Source organism: Kryptolebias marmoratus, linkage group LG10, assembly GCF_001649575.2.
Source record: "Kryptolebias marmoratus isolate JLee-2015 linkage group LG10, ASM164957v2, whole genome shotgun sequence".
In the NCBI taxonomy this organism is placed as follows: domain Eukaryota; kingdom Metazoa; phylum Chordata; class Actinopteri; order Cyprinodontiformes; family Rivulidae; genus Kryptolebias; species Kryptolebias marmoratus.
Genome location: NC_051439.1, coordinates 22,386,251 through 22,404,140, shown reverse-complemented (window position 1 = coordinate 22,404,140; position 17,890 = coordinate 22,386,251). Strand labels below are relative to the sequence as shown.

At 46.5% G+C, this 17,890-nt stretch overlaps 3 protein-coding genes and 1 long non-coding RNA gene across 5 annotated transcripts in view; 3 read left to right on the top strand and 1 right to left on the bottom strand.

The window, feature by feature from the left end:
• LOC108229307 (TNF receptor-associated factor 3-like) overlaps positions 1 to 1,504 on the top strand; it is a 6,847-nt gene extending 5,343 nt beyond the window's left edge. Inside the window, exon 11 of the mRNA XM_037977954.1 lies at positions 1,381 to 1,504. Within this exon, the coding sequence (XP_037833882.1) occupies positions 1,381 to 1,504 (124 nt within the window). The remainder of the gene's footprint in view (positions 1 to 1,380) is intronic.
• ky (kyphoscoliosis peptidase) lies at positions 269 to 7,646 on the top strand. Of its 2 annotated transcripts, none has more exons than XM_017440517.2 (7): positions 269 to 545; positions 2,165 to 2,727; positions 2,984 to 3,098; positions 3,181 to 3,298; positions 3,977 to 4,168; positions 4,928 to 5,118; positions 5,523 to 7,646. In XM_017440517.2, the coding sequence occupies exons 2-7, from the start codon at positions 2,185 to 2,187 to the stop codon at positions 6,863 to 6,865; spliced, it is 2,502 nt and encodes an 833-aa protein (XP_017296006.1). In that variant the 5' UTR covers positions 269 to 545; positions 2,165 to 2,184; the 3' UTR covers positions 6,866 to 7,646. The 2 variants fall into 2 exon arrangements, with proteins under 2 accessions (XP_017296006.1, XP_037833685.1); XM_037977757.1 differs by lacking the exon at positions 269 to 545 and adding an exon at positions 581 to 1,598.
• A 2,678-nt stretch (positions 7,647 to 10,324) lies between these two features.
• Positions 10,325 to 17,890, bottom strand: part of lg10h20orf194 (linkage group 10 C20orf194 homolog) — an 18,099-nt gene continuing 10,533 nt past the window's right edge. Inside the window, exons 29-37 of the mRNA XM_017440522.3 lie at positions 17,260 to 17,297; positions 16,295 to 16,430; positions 15,376 to 15,462; positions 14,820 to 14,926; positions 14,574 to 14,648; positions 14,338 to 14,495; positions 14,173 to 14,238; positions 13,206 to 13,299; positions 10,325 to 13,123 (exon numbers count right to left, since the gene is read on the bottom strand). Of these exons, the coding sequence (XP_017296011.1) occupies positions 13,023 to 13,123; positions 13,206 to 13,299; positions 14,173 to 14,238; positions 14,338 to 14,495; positions 14,574 to 14,648; positions 14,820 to 14,926; positions 15,376 to 15,462; positions 16,295 to 16,430; positions 17,260 to 17,297 (862 nt within the window). The 3' untranslated portion in view covers positions 10,325 to 13,022. The remainder of the gene's footprint in view (positions 13,124 to 13,205; positions 13,300 to 14,172; positions 14,239 to 14,337; positions 14,496 to 14,573; positions 14,649 to 14,819; positions 14,927 to 15,375; positions 15,463 to 16,294; positions 16,431 to 17,259; positions 17,298 to 17,890) is intronic.
• Positions 16,321 to 17,890, top strand: part of LOC119617404 — a 4,890-nt gene continuing 3,320 nt past the window's right edge. The window contains exon 1 of the long non-coding RNA XR_005233647.1: positions 16,321 to 16,456. This is a non-coding gene — a long non-coding RNA (uncharacterized LOC119617404). The remainder of the gene's footprint in view (positions 16,457 to 17,890) is intronic.

Below are 17,890 nucleotides of genomic sequence, written 5' to 3'. Positions count from 1 at the left end.
GACTGGAGACCTGGAGGACTGGAGACCTGGAAGAATGGAGACCTGGAGGACTGGAGACCTGGAGGAATGGAGACCTGAAAGACTGGAGACCTGGAGGAATGGAGACCTGAAAGACTGGAGACCTGGAGGACTGGAGACCTGAAAGAAATATGCACACCACCTTATTTCTGATCTTTCCAACAGTTTCTTCCAAGCATTGTCCTTCGAGCTCTTTGGCACGAGGAGACCTGAAACACTCGTGTGCTGCAGGAAAAGGGACACGCAGACGGACCCGCGGCCCTCGGGCCCTAACACACACACCTGTGCGCACACTCTCACACTGTGGAAACACACAGACACACACAGACACACACAGTCCCATCGCTCAGCGGGGGCCCGACTCCATTGGCTGGTCTTAACAGCCCTGGAGTATTTTTAGTCCTGTTATTCCGGGGGCCTGTTCTGGCAGGCCACAGGGAGAGTATTTAAGTTCCCCCCTCAGCAACTGGAGAACCCGGAGAACTCACAGTGGAAACTCTCCTGCAGACACAGACCATTATCTCAGGGTGAGTACAAGCCGGCTGCAGCAGCGGACAACGGGGCTTCGGGTCGGCTCGGCCCGCCTGGAAGGAGAAAGTTGTTATTTATAACTCCTCACACGTGGTCACAGCGGTGACACTGACTAATGGTTCTAATCTTTGAATAGACTTTATATAATTACAGATTTATCACTGTCTAACTTTAAAGAATAAACGCTCCTGATGCCGTCTGTAGGTGGTGTCTCGCAGGACCGAGACAGTTGGGGACGAGTTCAGCTGCAGCCTTTTGTTCTGATGCTTGTTTTCAGCTGAAACGGGTTTGACTTCAGCTGAAAGGTCAGCTGAACCTGTTCACACCTCGGTCCGATCAAACCGGACGGTTTTATTCCACGAACTGTAGGAAGAGCAGAGCCCAGGTTCCTTTTTTAACATTTTCCTTCTGAAATCAAACATTCGGGAGAAACTTTTATGTTTGTCTGAATTAAAAAGAAATGAAGCCGAGCTGCGAGTTTTTAGTTGAAACATTTCGTTTACCTCGTTTTGATGCTGAAAATAAAATAAAACCAGGATGTTTCTGGTTTTAGGAGGAACAGTGTGTGAAAATAACTGATACAGGCACCAGAATCTTTCCCTTACTGGAATCTTTCTTTAAAACTCTCTTTCCTTCCGGGGTTCTTTCCCATGAGTTTCCCATCCTGGGATTATTCAATTACCTGAATATTCCTCTAACAGAGTCTTTTTTTTAAATGACTCTTTTCCTAACTGAAGCTTTCTTCAGGAGCCACACCTGCTGACCTTCTCCTGAACAACCAGGAGCTTATTTCTGTTTAAGGAACGATTTTCGCAGCTCCCGTCGTTAAAGGTTTCGTTCAGAGCTCGTTCTGAGGCAGAACCAGAACCACATCTTGTTCCCGAATCAGATCTTGGATCATGACTCTGAGGACGAGGAGCGAGGTGAGGATCCCGACGTGGAGAAAGAGTCCTAACCCAGAAACAAACCAGAGACGAGGAAGAGGCGCGGCTGAGGATGAGGTCACAGTTTTTACTTTAAAGAACAGCGTTGGGGGACACCCTGGACAGGTGAAATCTCACGTTTGCACGACCTCCCGTCTGTGCGCCACATCAGGGTTGCACAATATTAAAAGGCTGAATTCTGTAGCTTTAGCATTTAGCTGCTGCATTCCAGCTACATTCTTCTGAATCGGCCATGGGTGTTCAGGACAGCGAGGCTGAAATCTGTTGATGATGATGTTATCCAAAGTCTTACGGATTGTTCATCGAGGAACTTTATTCTCTACCTCGGCCCATCTTTACTTCTGAAAAAATCCCTAAAATGTTCTTTTTATTGTCAGTCCTCTTATTGAGCTGCTGCTAATTAACCTCGTTAGTTACTTAGAGCTCCTCCAGCTCGTTGTTCCGCTCACTTTTACAGCTTTTTGTTGCTTTTTAGAGACGAGTTTCTTTGGTTAAACATTTAATATATTTACAGTGTTCCAGAGGACGTGTAAATCATTGCGTTCTCTTTTTATTGACATCCCAACTCGTCTGAAAGTTGCATGGTTGTTGCTTTACTTTCAGATATTAATGCTCTGAATAACGCTCTGAAGTCCTGACACATCTTCTCTGTCTCCCTTCCTTTCGCTCAGGAAACCATGAGTCCAGCATAATGTCAGCTGAAGTTGCGTTTCAGAAGTTCTCCTTTCCGTTTGCCTGCGCCGTGCACCTTTCTCCCCAGGAGAAGGAATGTGTCCAGGTTCAGAAGCCGGAGCTTCACGAGCCCAACGAGAGTCCGCCCTTCGGCGATCCGAGTCCCGTTCGAGTCGTGGGTTCTGTTTTGAAAGATGGGAACCAGAACCAGGTGAGCGTAAAGCCTCCCTCCGGGGGCGTCCAGGCAGGCGCCAAGTCCTCGGTCGGTCCTGAGGCCTCCCGGAGCGCCATGGTTTCCAGGCAGAGCCTCTTTGAGAACCTGAGGGTGGAGAGCGAGGATCAGCGTCCGGCAGCGAAGCGACAGCTGTCGTCTGAGAGCGCCGCCCGCTCCATCACAGCCGTGAAGAAAAGCACGGCCAGAAAGGAGGCAGACGAGCCCAAACAGCAGAACACCAAGGCCAACGCCGCGGCGGCAGGAAGAAGGAAACGCAGGAAGGACCTCTTCACCGGGTCAGAGGTCTTCCACAGGCTGGACTCCCGGGTCATCAGGACCGGAGCAGAGGTGAGGAAGTCCAGTTGTTCAGACCGGGAAGCTTCAGTTAGAAGTTCAGCCAAAACTCGAGTGAAGAGAATAATTTAATAAAACCTTATCTTTCAGCCCGACCCGGTTCATTCAGGACAGAGATGATGCTTGTTCCAAAAAAAAACTAGTTTCTGATGCTTTCTAAAAGTTCAAACTTGAAGACTCCATCTGACATGACTGACCTATGAACCTGTGTGTGTGTGTGTGTGTGTGTGTGTGTGTGTGTGTTCCTTAGCTGAAAGAGAAGTGTGTGTATGATGTGAAGACAATCGTCCGAAGCATCACACAGGGAGCCAGAAACGAGCTGGAAACACTCCGGGCCATCTGGGTCTGGCTGTGCCACAACATTGGTGGGTTCACTGAAACACCCACAATGCACCGGGTCGTTCGGGGCTCTGAGCCGTGTTTGCTGGCGAATGCTGTCTTTTGCAGAGTACGACGTGAGCGGGTACCTGGGCCTGTCGGAGAAGCTGAGCTCTGCGGAGGAGGTGATCGCTGCGGGCCGGGGGGTCTGCTGCAGCTACTCCAACCTGTGCACGGAGATGTGCAGGTAAACCAAACCCTGAACGCTTCCAAGGCGCCGAGACGATCCGTTTGTGTTCGAACGTTTAGCACTTTATCAGTTTGTAAAGCCTTTCAATCTGTTCCTACACCTCACATATAAAAACTAAACATCACAACAAAGGTCAGGGGTGTCCAATCCTGGTCCTCCAGAGCCACCATCCTACAGGTTTTCCTTGTTTCTCTGCTCCAACACACCTGATTCAGTGGTTAAATCACCTCTTCATGTTCTGCAGAAGCCTGTTAATCACCCATTGATTCAGATCAGGTGTGTGTCTGACATAAGTTGTTTCTGTCAGTGATGCTTTCATTGCTGCTGAACTTCTGTTTCAGGTGCCCACGGCGCTCCCATAGACTTCTATATTAAATGGGTGTTTTAATGAAGATTTAAATGAGTCCTGCTGCTCAGGGTCCAAAGATTCATTTAAAAGCTCTTATTTTTCAGTATTTGTCCGGTAAAGTGCAGCTGGGGTTTGCCCCGCCCTTCTCTCCCCCAAAAAGGCGGGAATCACTATGGCAACCAAGCTCCTCTGGCTTTTCTTTTCGTATTGTTCCATCGTGGCTGCCCCTGTAGGCTCAGCATGCGTTCAGATATAATGTCATCTCTTATTAGACTGTTTATTTAATGGAAGCAAGTCCTCAGCTCTCGTCTGTCTCGTGTTCACAGAGAGGTGGGCATCGAGTGCCACGCAGTGCCGGGCCACAGTAAGGGCATCGGCTACCGTCAGGGTCAGAACCTGCGGGGCGTGAAGTCGGACCACCTGTGGAACGCCGTGAAGCTGGGAGGACAGTGGTTCCTGCTGGACGCCTGCTGGGGGGCCGGCAGAGTAGATATGGAACACAAAGCTTTTGTCAAAAGGTGAAGTTAACGATTCAAACTTCTAAAAGTATTTATACGTCAAATAAATACATCTGAAATGGAATTTTAATACCCATTTTTTGTGCAAATGCTGATTCAGCATTCCTGTTTTTTATTTTTCAACACTTTTTTCCCCAAATTTAACTCCTGTAGACTTTTTGTTTTATTTTATCCATTCAAACATCTAAAACCTTCGGCTCATTCAGGAGTTTTTATAACTTCAAGTTTTCTAAATATTTCCCATAGAATTACACAAAGATCTCATCACTCCTTTTAAAAAACATTGTTTCCTGTTCAGCTTTGTTTTTGTCCTCTTATGCTAATTTTAGCTACCAATTTGATACGTAAAAGTAGCTTTTACTACCTTTAGCTTGCATGTGGCTAGTTTTAGCTTTTAGCTGAACTTTTACTGTTTTTAGCTAGCATTTCGTTACTTTCAGCTTCTAGCTAGCCCTCTGATACTTTAGCTTCTAGCTATGTTTTTGCTACTTTTAGTTTGCATTTTGCCACTTTTATCTACATTTAGCATAACATTCATTCTTTTTCTACCTGTAGCGTTTTGCTTTAAGCTTTTAGCTAGCATTCTGCTTCCTGTGCCTTTAACCGTTCAGTTTCGGCTTCTTCAGCTGGTTTCAGCTGTCATTTGGCTCTCAGGGTTCAGGCTGTGCTTTAGCAGAAACTGTTTTGTTTGGTTAAGAATTGTTTGGCGCAGCGGCCATGTCTGAGTATTGGAGAGTTGACGGTTTCGTGTCTCCGAAGGTTCGATGACTTCTACTTCTTGACGGAGCCGGAGGAGCTGATCGATTCCCACTTCCCGGATGAGGAGCGGTGGCAGCTGCTGGAGCGCCCCATCGCCCTGGAGGAGTTTGAGAAACGGGTCTTTAAGACTTCGGCGTTCTTCGCTCTGGGCCTCAGGCTGAGGAACCCTCATCACTTCCACATTCTTACAGGTCCACCTCCGCCTCACGGCGCTTCCTAACAAGCTTCCCTGTATTTCAGGAAAACAGGGATGTATTTCTTTATTTGTTTATTTTGCCCACAACCAAAAGGCAAGGCGGGCGATAATGTTTCTACCCATCTGTGTCTGTTCATTTATGTCTGTTAGCAAAATATTTTCTGAACAGCTACATGGATGTTAATGAAACTCTAAGGAGGTCATTATTACATCTTGCATGGAGTCAAGATGGCCGTCACATGAGTACAGATTTTGAGCTAACCTTTGGTGTGGTAGTGGCTGAGAGTCTTAGAAGGTGGCAGGCGACGTGCATTTCCTCCAGGAACTCTTGGCTTTTAGTTCTTCTCGTCTTCACCTCCATAAGAACAGAAGAATAAATAAATTTTTCCTCCTTTTCAGAGGACGGCGAAGCCACCGTGTCCCTCGGCTTCTCCAGGCCGACGACCTTCACCTACGAGATCACGCAGCACCGCGACCTCCTCCACTGCGGAGCGTCGGAGCAGAAGGAGGCGAGCAGCTCCTCCTTCGGCCTCCTGACCGTCTCCCTTCAGAGCATGAAGCTGCAGCTACTGCCGCCTGCAAGCGGCACTTACGATGTGAAACTGTTCGCGAGGCCCGAGTCGGCCTCCACGCCTCTGGTTTGGGTTTGCTCCTTCACGATCGAGTGTCCCCTCCCGAGGGCCACGGAGGACATCCCAGATAACCCCTTCCTGTCCTGGGGCCTGCAGCCGTCAGCGGGCTCTTTGGGCGTTTCCGGCAGCAGCCATGATGGGGACGTAGCTGAAGTGGAGGACGGTGTCTTCGACCTGGAACTGAAGACCTCCAGGCCTCTGATGGTGCTTTGTGAACTGGTCCATCCGCACTTGGAAGCTCCTGCGGCCAAACGCTGCCTGGCAACTCAGATTCAACCAGCCGTCCTCATGTGTCACGTCCTGTGTCCCTCGCGAGGTTTCTACCGCCTGTCAGTGTTCGTCCGGGACTACGAGAAACCAGAGGCCAAGTTCCAGAACGCCGCAAACTTCCTGCTGCACTGCAAGGGGAAGGTTGTTGGCCCAGATGAGCTGTTTCCTCCTAACCTGGCGTCGGCGTGCGGACCCGGGACCCGGACCTCGGAGGCAGGGTTGTGTAAGTTCAGCCACAGCGCAGCCGTGGTGAGCACCCAGCAGGGGAAGTGCAACATCACCTTCTACAATCAGCGGGACTTGGAGCTCCACTACGTGCTCAGCAAAGAGAAGCAAACCTCAGCGTTCCCGCTTTCTCGTTCCTTGTTCTGCACATACACGGACAGCAAGGTGACGGTGAGCCTCAGCCTGCCGGAGCCCGGGCCGTACCGCCTGGGGCTCTACGCCTGCACCACCCCCGGCGGAGAGTTCAGCCCAATGTGCGACTTCGTTGTGAGGAACAGCTGCGCCCAGCCGAGACCGCCGTTCCCCCGCGTCTACTCGGCCTGGAGGAAGGGCTGCGTGCTGTTTGAGCCCCGCGCGGGCATCCTGGAGCCCCTCGTCTGGGTCCAGTTCAGGGTTCGGGTGCCCGGGGCCCAGAGGGTGAGTGTGGTAGGAGACGCACGGACGGACCTGAAACTGAACAAGACCCGAGTCTGGGAGGGCGAGGTCTTCACTGCAAACGGTCCCCAGGAACTAAAGCTGGCTGCGTCCCTGGGGGGGTCAGGGGACATGGCTGTCCTGATGATATACGAGGTGAAGAAGGCGGCGGATGAAGACGGAAACCAAACAGCTGGCTGATGATCAACACGCTGTTAGCAGCAGTAAATCGGTGTAAATACGTTTTCAGTTTCACTCATCTCCAGCGCGGCTTCAGGTCATTTCGGTTCGCAGGCGTTCACGTAAACGAGGCGGCGTTTTGGTGCCGCGGCGCTTTAAACAGACATTTGATTTTTAGGCTGTTCCGACCCAGAATCCTCTTCTTGTGTCGCTCAGTTTTAACCTTACGTTTGGTTTGGAAAACAGATTTTATTGGGAGAGTTAAACGGCTGCAGGATGTTCAGGTCCCGCAGCCCAAATCATGAAACGTCCACCACCGTGCTTGACAGTTGGTTTGAGGTGTTTGCATGCATTACGGATGTTTAAAAGGACACGGATCCATTATAGAAGGATGTCGCTAAAAGAAACTCCGTTTTAAGTTTGAGAAAAACTATATTTGATAAAATTGGTTTATCCTTTAATCTTTTAACGTTCAGAACTTTGGTTTTTGAGTTAATAGGCTTTAGGCCCCGCCTTCTTTTCTTCTTCTATGGTGTCCATGTCTGTAAAATCTTCCTGCCGAAGTGGGCTGCATGTTAGCGAGGTTTTAATAGTGTCCAGAAGTCCACACTGTGTCACGTTTCTGGTTCCACGTTGAGAACCACAGAACCGAGAACGTTTGGATTTTATCACCATAATTGCTTTTTTTTGGTACTAAAATGGTGCTCAGATGAAAATATCTTCATTATATTCGGAGAAACAAACCTGCATGATCAAATGGTTGTTGTTGAAACGTGTTCATTAAAGAAATGTTCTCTGACGGCGAAGTTCTAACAGAGTTCTTTGTTCTCACAAGTTCCCGTCTTAAATCACTCACATCGAAACGTCCTCCATCTTTGCTTCTAGATACAACTTCCTGTGGTACAATAAACCCAAAAGGCAGGAAAGTATGTTTTTTGTCTGTTAGCAAAATATGAATTTCCATAAAACCTTCAGGAAATAATCATCAAAGTTATCAACCTTTAGGGACCTAACCTTAAAAGCAGACGTGTTACAGATGATGAGATGAAACTCGGAGTGGTAGTAGCTGAGAGTCACAACTCGCGCTAGTGCTGGTCAATATGGAAAAAATCCTATATCACAATATGGATAATTTTATATCACGATAACGATATATATCACAATATACCCCAATTACGTAGGTTGGCAGTTATTCTCTAAAAAATATTTAAAAATAATCTAATTTCTTACTTTTTTCAAGCTTTATTTCTAAGTGACATTTAACTGAACTTTCACAAATGAGATTTGCTGCATTTTAGTTTAGCAATATATATGTACCTGTTAGACGTAACAGTATCAAATGACAACAGACTCCATTATCTTCGGCCGGCTATAGTTTCACTTTTTGCAACTTTCCCCGGCTCTTTTACAACTTGTTTGACCTTGCACTTTTTGGATTGTTAAATATTCTTTTTCGTGGTTCTTCTTTAAGTGATAAAAGAGGTTTGTTGTGTTGGCGGCAGATGAGAAAACAGTCTAATAGCAGAGTTAGCATTAGAAATAGCAGAGTTAGCATTAGCATTAGCAGAGTTAGCATATTACCTTTTTCTGCTTCATGTTGGACTTCTTGAACCAAATCACAGACGTCCCCCTCGTTTTGGTAAAAGTCTTTTTTCTTGGGCTGCCGGCTAGCTGTCTCTACTTGTTGCGACCTGGGTTTGATACTTCATGCCTCTACAGCTTTTTTTTTTTTTTTGGCGTCTCCATCTTTCAGTACTTATGGTGAAAAGACCGCGAAAGCTGCTGCCGTAAAGCAGCGTCATGTTGCAAACCCACACGTAAAGCACCGTCATGTCGCAAAACGGAGGTTCTTAGCAAAATAGTTATTTTTTCTTCTTATTTATCACTTATATAAACTGAACGTATGGAAAGTGACAACACTAATACATTCGTCATAGCCTACGTTATGAAATATTTACATGAATCATTGATACAATTATGATAGAAACGACAGAAGAAAATATATCACGACAGACTTTTCTATTGTCCCCACAATATGTATCGTTATATCGCCCAGCACTATTAGCATTAGCAGAGTTAGCATTAGCATTAGCAGAGTTAGCATATTACCTTTTTCTGCTGCGTAGGACTTCTTGAACCAAATAACAGACGTCATCCCTCGTTTTGGTAAAAGTCTTTCTTCTTGGGCTGCCTGCTAGCTGTCTCTACTTGTTGCGACCCCGGGTTTGATACTTCATGCGTCTCCAGCTTTCCAAACTTATGACTTAAATGCCCACACATACGGTGGGTCACAGAATATGGGGAAAAGACCGCGAAATCTGCTGCCGTAAAGCCGCTGCCGTAAAGCATGTCGCAAACCCACACCTAAAGCAGCGTCATGTCGCAAAACGGAGGCGCTTTGCAAAATAGTTATTTTTTTCTTCTTATTTATCACTTATATAAACTGAATGTATGCAAAGTGACAACACTAATACATTCGTCGTAGCCTACGTTATGAAATATTTACATGAATCGTTGATACATTTATGATAGAAACGATAGAAGAAAATATATCACGATAGACGTTTCTACCGTCTTCACGATATGTATCGTTATATCGCCCAGCACTTTGACCAAACGGCGAAAGCTCCAGGGGTTAGAGACGTGACAATCCCCCCGGCCTCAGGCCTGTGGAAGACCCGAGTGTTTACATCACACGTGTCAAACTCTAGGCCCGTGGGCCGATCAGGCCCTCTAGTCTGGGAGAGATCAAGTCTCTGAAAAAAAACTGAGTCTAATTAGTGAAGTTTTCTCTGACAGTGACTTAGAAGCCAACAATATATAGTTTTAATTTCTGTATGATCAGGTTTTTGTTGATGGCTTTTTTAAAAAATCTGTTTTAATGTTAAAAACTTCATTTAAAAGCTGAGTGAGGCGTAAGAAATGACTGCTAATGATGAGCTTTTTGACGTTTGATCTATTTGTCTGTGTTCATTAAAGTCTGTTTGCTCTAAATTCTGTATAATCTGTAACTGGGAAAAAGTCATTGATATTTCTATATGAATGATTTGACAAAATACATCTAAAACTAATTAATTTATGTAATTTTTAATAAATATTGATCATGATTGGCCCTTGGCTAGAACCAAATTTTTAATTTTGGCCCCCTGCGTCACTGGGTTTGACACCCCTGGTTTACATGTTCGGCCCACAAACGGGTGCCTCGGTCAAAGAAAAGGGCGGCGCCGGCGGAACAAAGGGCGTACAGGATGGGGAGCCTCGGCCCGAGTCACTGGGGAGTAACGGGCGGCCCGGCTCGGCAGGAGAGGCCCGAGGAAACTCTGATGTCAGAGGTTAGAAATGTGAGCGACTGGATCTGCCTGGCAACAACACAAGGACACACACACACACTCAGCCACCATCTTCCTTTCTCTTTACCCACAGACACAAACAAGGTCCTGCTCGGCCCGGGTCCAAATGAGTCCAACAACAACAGCCAAGAAGTGATGGAAAGATTTTATTAATTCTGTGGTGCAATAAATCCAACATGAGTTTAGAAAAGAAAATAAACGAGTTGCTTCTGATTATAATAAAATCTATAAAAAGTTTTATTTTTCCTTTGAGCTGAGAGAAAATGAGGCTGACATCAAACGGACCGAATCCTCACTCCTGTTCTGCTTTTTAAAAAATATAAATCGGGTCCGAACGCCGACATTAACCACAATTTCACCTCGATGACAGAACGGTCCGACCAATCAGCATCAAGCTTCCCCCCGAGGCACCAGATCACCGTGAAAACCTCCAAACCGTTAAATAAGAAACCCAATCCTCCTCGATGAAGGAGGTCGTTCTCCATCAAACAGAACTGACCCGGTCCGGTCCGATCGACAGACTTTGGTCCCTTCAGACCGTTAAGGTGCAAGAAATAAATAAAGATGCTGATTTATTATAATCTATGAAGGACTTATTCCTGTTAGCGAGTTTATAAAACGTTTATAAAACACTTTGACCCGTTCAGGTCTTATTAGTTATTCATCTTATTTTATTTTTAATCTACAAACAGACAGGTTGATCATCTTTGTTTATTATTATAAAAATGAGGATCTGGGAGGCCGTTTGTTAAATGATAGTTTTTATTAAACTGTTTTAGCTCTAAATAAATAAACACTAAAGTTTGACCTGTGATGAAGATTACAGGTAAGTGTTGATCTAAAGAAGTTTAGCTGCTTATTAATAAGATAAATATTAACTAATTATTAGTAATTTATAAAAAGGTACCATTAGTTTAAAGTTTTATTAAACATCTGAAGTGTTTCTTTAAGAAAATAAAATGTAGTTTTACTTCTGCACCAAAATAAAAGCACCACGAACTGGAGACACGTTTAAAATCGTTTTTTAAACCAGTTTCTCTGGACGGCACAGCGTCTCGGGCCGGAGGACGGAAGGACCTGAGACACCTGAAGTCTGAGACGAGTCCTGGACCTTCGGTTCCACAGATTCTGAGCAGGTAAATAAAATAAGAGCTCTTTCTGTCTGTGGAACGTCTCGGCACGGTCTGATAAATAAAACTGAGAAGTTTCAACCGTCTGGCTGATTAGTCTCAGATTCTTGGCACACGTTTAGGAGCCTCTCTGAAATGTGAAAATGAGGACCAAAACTCGTGCCTTCATCTCCTACTGACCAGCTCTGCACCGTTTCTGAAAATAAAACGATAATCTGTTTGAATTCTGCCAATCAGTCAGAAGTGGAGTAATACTTTCCTCAAGTGGCGTTTGATTTCATCAGGCCCTCGACCCGCGAGGCGAGCAGAACCCCGGCTGTGAGGCGAGGAGTTCAGCTTCGTCCCCAAAGAGCTATTTGATGGTTCTCTAAGCAGAACATAAAAACAGACAGAGTTACAACCAGGAACCCATCAGAACGTTCTGCTGTCGTGGAGCCGATGGATGAACAGAACCAGCTGAGGGAACAGAGGAGCTCAGGGAACTCCAGTGGAACTCCAGGTGAGGTTCTCCTGGTGAGAACCTAAAGTCACATCAGCAGAACGAGTTTACGGACAGAAGCTGACTGAAGCTCGAGTGGAACTCAGCTGATCTTAGATCAGCTGCTTTTAATTCAGGCTGTTGGTCCAAACCTGAACCTGATGCTGCAACACTGACTGATGAGAAACCATCCAACCATCTGGGCGGGGCTTAAAGCGCAGCGCCTGGTTTCAAACATTCAACATGGCAGCTGCAGTAAAACGCGTCCTGACGGCTTCAACCTCAGACTGCTGGTTTATTACATGAAGCCTTTGGGCTTCCTGGCTGTTTATGGGTCAGATTGTCCCACATGTGACTGAAATGTAAAACTTGTTGGAACCCAGAGAGGAAGACGTGAACTGATGCTGTATTTAATTACAGAACAAACGGCAGCAACACCAGGCCATATCTGCGTATTAATGACCTTAAATTAGGTTTTAACAGCAGATATGTCTGAATGTGAACCAGTGGTGCAGTGGATGATGAAGACGTGCTGCAGTCAGGTTTTATCTCGGTGTCAGCTTCTAAACTAATTAACTGCTGAGCTGTGACCTCTGTGCCCTCCTGTGTTTTCCTTCTGAAGTATTTTTAGCCTCGGCTCCTGAAAACAAAGCGTCGTGATGAACGCTGTCACTCGCCGTCCGGCTGCAGCGAACAGCTTTCCTCGTGTTCACGGTTCGAACGGGCGAACAGGTGGGCCGTCGACTGGGTGACAACAGAGGAGGAGCAATTCTTGAGAAACCCCACCAGGGAGCCGACAGGGATCACATGGCCGTCCGAGCCGACCCAGAAATAGACGCATTAATTCGCCAACTGTGATAAACAGAGATGCTGAAGCTGCGGGGGAGTGAGACTGGAAAGTCCCCTCGCTTGTCAGAGAGCCTCCGCCGGTTTGAGGAGCTCCTCTGCAGTCTCCTCACTTCATGAACACCCAAAGAACCAACGGACAGCTTAGTTCTGCAGCACAAAGTAGAAGTGATAATATTAAAAACACACGTGAACTCATCCAAACAAAGGGCCGCCGTGAGCAGGCAGGTGGAGGTCCGGCACGGCCTGATCACGGGTCAAACAGGTCCGGCACGGTCCGATCACGGGTCAAACAGGTCCGGCACGGTCCGATCACGGGTCAAACAGGTCCGGCACGGTCCGATCACGGGTCAAACAGGTCCGGTACGGCCCGATCACGGGTCAAACAGGTCCGGCTGCTCCTCCCGCTGACGGTTGAAGCGCTCGATGTCTTCGTTGGCCTCGGAGATGTAGTCCTGGATGAAGTCCTCCATGTCTGCGGGGGACACAGATGTAAGGAGTCTCTGGTTGGTTCTGCTCCGGTTGTGGGAACGGGCCGGGCCGGATGAAAAGGATACTGGGGTGGAAGTTCCTTTTCTCTCCAAAGATGTCGACGAACTGATGGCCGTTGTAGAAATAACCTGCTGGGAGAGGGTCCAGGTGTCGGGCCGCCTGACGATTAAATCAGATCAAAAAAACATTTAAAACGTTCTTCATCCTGGAAACATTTCATCTTCAATAAAAGTTTTAATATTTCTACTAACTTGTTGAGAAAGTCATGATTAACTACAAACTTCCCACAGATCTCTGGATTTACAACTTAAGATTTAATTAAATAATTCTAATTATAAAATTAATGTTTGTAGAAACATAAACCTGCAGTTGACAGATATAAGGTTAAAGGTCGGCTTTACTGTTTGTATAAATTATTTGTTACTTCCTAATAAATAAACCCTGAGGGTCCTGAGAAGATCTACAGAAACCAAACAAACTTTAAAACTTTTAGCTGTTAAAGAGATAAAAGCAGAAACACGACGTCTCCAGAAACAGTTTCTGACCTTCAGAGATCGACTAAATGATCGAGAACCGAAGAGTCAAAGTCTGGACTCTAATGTGGATCATGACACCAAATATGGCTCCTCAGATAATTTACAGATTTATATTTTCACTGTCAGTGTTAGAAATAAGAAAACCTGCAGTCATAAACCAATAAAAACATGATTTTCATAATTTCCTCCTTCTTTAAAAGGCTTCTGAGGATTATTTTATGTATTCAAACCAACAAGAAATGGAGTCGTTTATCTCTGATGTTATTTTCAGGGTCACAGATCTGTGATGTGTTGAAAACATCCCAACAAGGAGCTCCATGTTCAAACCGCAGCTCATCCTCTTTAAGGATCAAACTTATAAACAGTTATTATCCTGGTCACTGGAGACGGCTTCAGTTTGGAGAAATAAAACTGATTTAAATGCATCACATCTGTTTTCATGAAGCTAAAAGTTTAAAATAGTCAAAGATTATTTGGACAAAGGCTCCACGCTCACGTGTATGCTCTGGAATTCTTGTGGTGAAAGAGTATTTTTGGTCTTCTTTATTTTCATTTCCTGCCTCTGTAAAGATAAAAAACAAAGAACCAGCAGATTGAATTGGGCTCCTAATAAAGGCTGGAGCCGTGTGTGTGTGTGTGTGTGTGTGTTAACAACACCCGCCTGCTTGGCACAGAGCCTCAGCCAGTCCTTCAATCCCTCCTGAGTCAGACCCACGCCATCAAAGACCAGGAAGCAGGGCGGCTCCACGCTTTTATCCGGGACAATGCTCAGGCCGCCGCTCGCTGCGTTGTAGCTGACGTCCGCGGTCTGGTGCGAGTCTGGGGGTTCCAGAGGTCAGAGGTCACATGAGGCTAGCTAAAAGCAGCAAGCAGCATAACAACATGTATAATTCCTACCAGAAAACTGGACTTTTCCCCAGATGTTGTACACATTTCCTGTGAAAGGACTGGGCTTCAGGGAAGACTTGATATCTGCAGAACAATCCAGACATTAACGGACAGCTTCCTGAAAACAATCAGGCTTTATTCACACCAAGGAGACCTCGGCTGTCTCCAAATATGGAGCCAGGATCCGCTTATGTAACGACGGAGCCCTGCCAGCTCGTGTCACATGTGAGAAATGAAAAGGAAGGAAGCGTTCACCTTTACAGCGAGCCACGAACAGAGACCTCTCCAGGGGCCGGCTGAAAGCCACGAGCTGCTGGGTGAAGACTGGACCCCCCGAGCCAGACAGGAAGTGTCCTTTGCACCTGAGAACATGGAACGTGAGACGGAGCGCTGAGACTCGGTCACATGTTGGAGCCGTTGCTCAGCGGCTCACAGGAAGGACGTTTGGGTTTCTGGGTTTTTTTATTTTCTCATCAGCAGCTTAAGTTTAACGGTGAGCATCAATCCGCCCCGTGGCTCATGAGATATTTTGCTAACAGACTCATGTTTGTCTTCCTTCCTGCGTGCGATCTGTCAGAGGCTCAGATTAGCCTGACCACCGAGGCATGAAGGCTGGCTGGACCCGGTCCAGGAGGTGTGTGGACATGGCAACCGCTCAGCCAGCAGGCGGCCGGTGACACAACACGAGCCGCCCCGAGGGTCTCTACAGCAATCAGCAGCCGATAGCCCCTCCACGGCGGCTGAGTGCTAATTAAACCACAGACAGCTGAAGCAGGAACCAATCAGCTGAAATGTTGAGTGTCTGTCTTACCATCCAGGGTAGAGGACGTATCGGGCTCTCAGCATCTGCGGCTCGCTGAAGCTGCTCTCAGACAGGATCAGACGCAGATCTTCACTCCTGGGGAGAAACAAAAAACAGATAAATACTGTCAAACTTTCCAAGCACTTCTGGTCCCTTTGTGTTTAAACGGGTCCGCCGGGTTCTGAAACTGTCAAACATCACTGTCCACACGCTCCCCGGTTATTAGGAGACATCCGCTGGACAGCAGGGCAGAGGTCAGAGGTCAGAGGTTGCGGATGTAAAATGAGGCGGCGGTCTGTGCGTTCACCAGTTCTGTCGTCTTCTTTGTTCGCCTGTGAGTGCCGCCTTCACGGTGTCCGCTTGGACCGCTGCCACAAGCTCAAGACCCAAGACCTAAGACCAAAAGGCCAAAGTCCCAAGACCACAGGCCAAAACTCAAGACCAAAGTCTACAGAGCACAGACCACAGACCTAAGCCCAAAACCAAAGACCAAGACCAAAAGGCCAAAGTCCAAAGACCCACAGCTTTAACGGTTACAGAGTCGTGAAACCTGCAGGACGGACAGAAGGACAGAAGGACAGATGACCTTCATGTTCAGAAGAAGTTGCAGCCATTTTGATCAGATCTCCAAAATAAGATGTTTAACTTCATGCATGATCTGAGCTTGGACCATCAGCTGCTACCACTGCAAGCTTTAGCTCATTGTGTAGGCTAATGCGGATTAGCTGTGACGGCCATCTTGTCTTGGGTTGGCTATAAAAGTACTTTGTTGCAGAAGAACTTCCAAAGATAGATTCTTGAGGGCTCATGAGATATTTTGCTAACGGGACAGTTAGTCGTTTTATTCATTGAGGAGAGAGCAGCTTTCCGACCCGACGGCTCTAAAAATAACTTCTGACAGCAGTCGGGCTGAGATAAAAGCCCCTACCTGATGACAGCTCCTCTTCCTGCAGGTACGAACGCAGCCGTGGGGTTGGCGGAGCGTACCAACTGCTGAACGTGCTGCAGGAGGGGGTGCTTCTCCTCCGCCGCCGGCCCCGTCAGCACCACGGCGCTCACCACACCTGACACACCACACGGCACAGAGACGGTGAGTTCTGGGAGCAAACGAACCCGTTTGCTGACAGGTCTTAGTTTACTCCAGGTTTGATTTACTGTCTCTGAAACAGACACTTTTAATCCCCTCAGAACATAAAACAACATAAATAGAGACATTATGAGCATTTGGAGACAGATTAAATGGAGTTTCCCTTCCTGATGATTAAATAGATGGCAGCTCGGAGCCCATAAACCCAAATATAACCACTTCTGAACACCAGCCAGAACGTCGACCGTTTATCGGTTTAACGTTCAGCTGTTCGTCTTCAGAGCCAACATTTAACACTTAAAGGCCACACCATTTCAGGTTCATCTCCTGCTGAGAAACAACAGAGTTGAAGCCGTTTGGATCAAATCTTGATGAGAACTTCGTGTCACCTCGTGTGATCTGTTCAGGGATGACCCTCAGCTACTACCACTCCACATCTCCGACTGACCGAGTTCTAGACGTGTTTGTGAGTGTTGACTCCAAACTTTTATTAAGCTGTAGACGATCATCTAAGGATCCCTGTCAGAGCTGATCATGGGATATTTTGCTAACAGGGCAGACAAACCGTTATCGCCGTCGGCTCAGGGCTGCTTCTGTTCAAGGTCTTTTATTTTTATGTAAACTTGATACGAGTTTCTTTTTTTAAAGAAGAGGCTAAACAGCAAAACAACCAACTCAACAGAACCAAAAATAAAAAGTTTTAACATTTTAACAGTATTCCCGTCCATTTCCCCTCATTATGACTGATCCCAAACTGGGAACAGATCTCATCACATTTCTGGACACAGGTTGGGTTTGGTGCTCACCCTGGCTGCACTGCTCCAGGAGCTTTGGAAAGTTTAACCTGAGGTCAGACAGAAAAAAAAAACTGCAGTTAAATAAAGAAAACTCTGGAGAGTAAAGTCGGGAACGATTCCTGGAAGTAGTTTGGCTGAGGGACAGAGAAAGAGGGCAGCAAACAGATGGATGACTTCATTAATCCCAGAGGAACATTTGGTCACAGCAGCATCGAACCTCTTCACTCAACTACAGACAAACAGCAGCAGGAAGAAAATACAAACTGTACGACTGTGTACTACTACTACTACTACAAGAACTACTACTGCAACATCAGCTGCTACTAATACCAGAGGCCAACCACTCATTCTCCCCCTGCACATCAGTTACTTAATCAAAATAGAAGCATTTATTTAAAACAAGTGGCTTGAATGTGTATATGACATGTATTTGTGTGTGTTTGTAAATCCATGGGGATCAGCCTCATCTGAAGCAACAGAGGACTCAGGGCCCAACCATGATGACTCACTGAAATGACATGAATTAGTTTATATGAATGTTGATTCAAAACACAAGATTTTAGCAGAGATTTCACCTTTTTATCAAATACCAGTGAGGTGTTGTAGTTTTGGAGCTGGACCAGTTCTAGTGTGGTCCGGA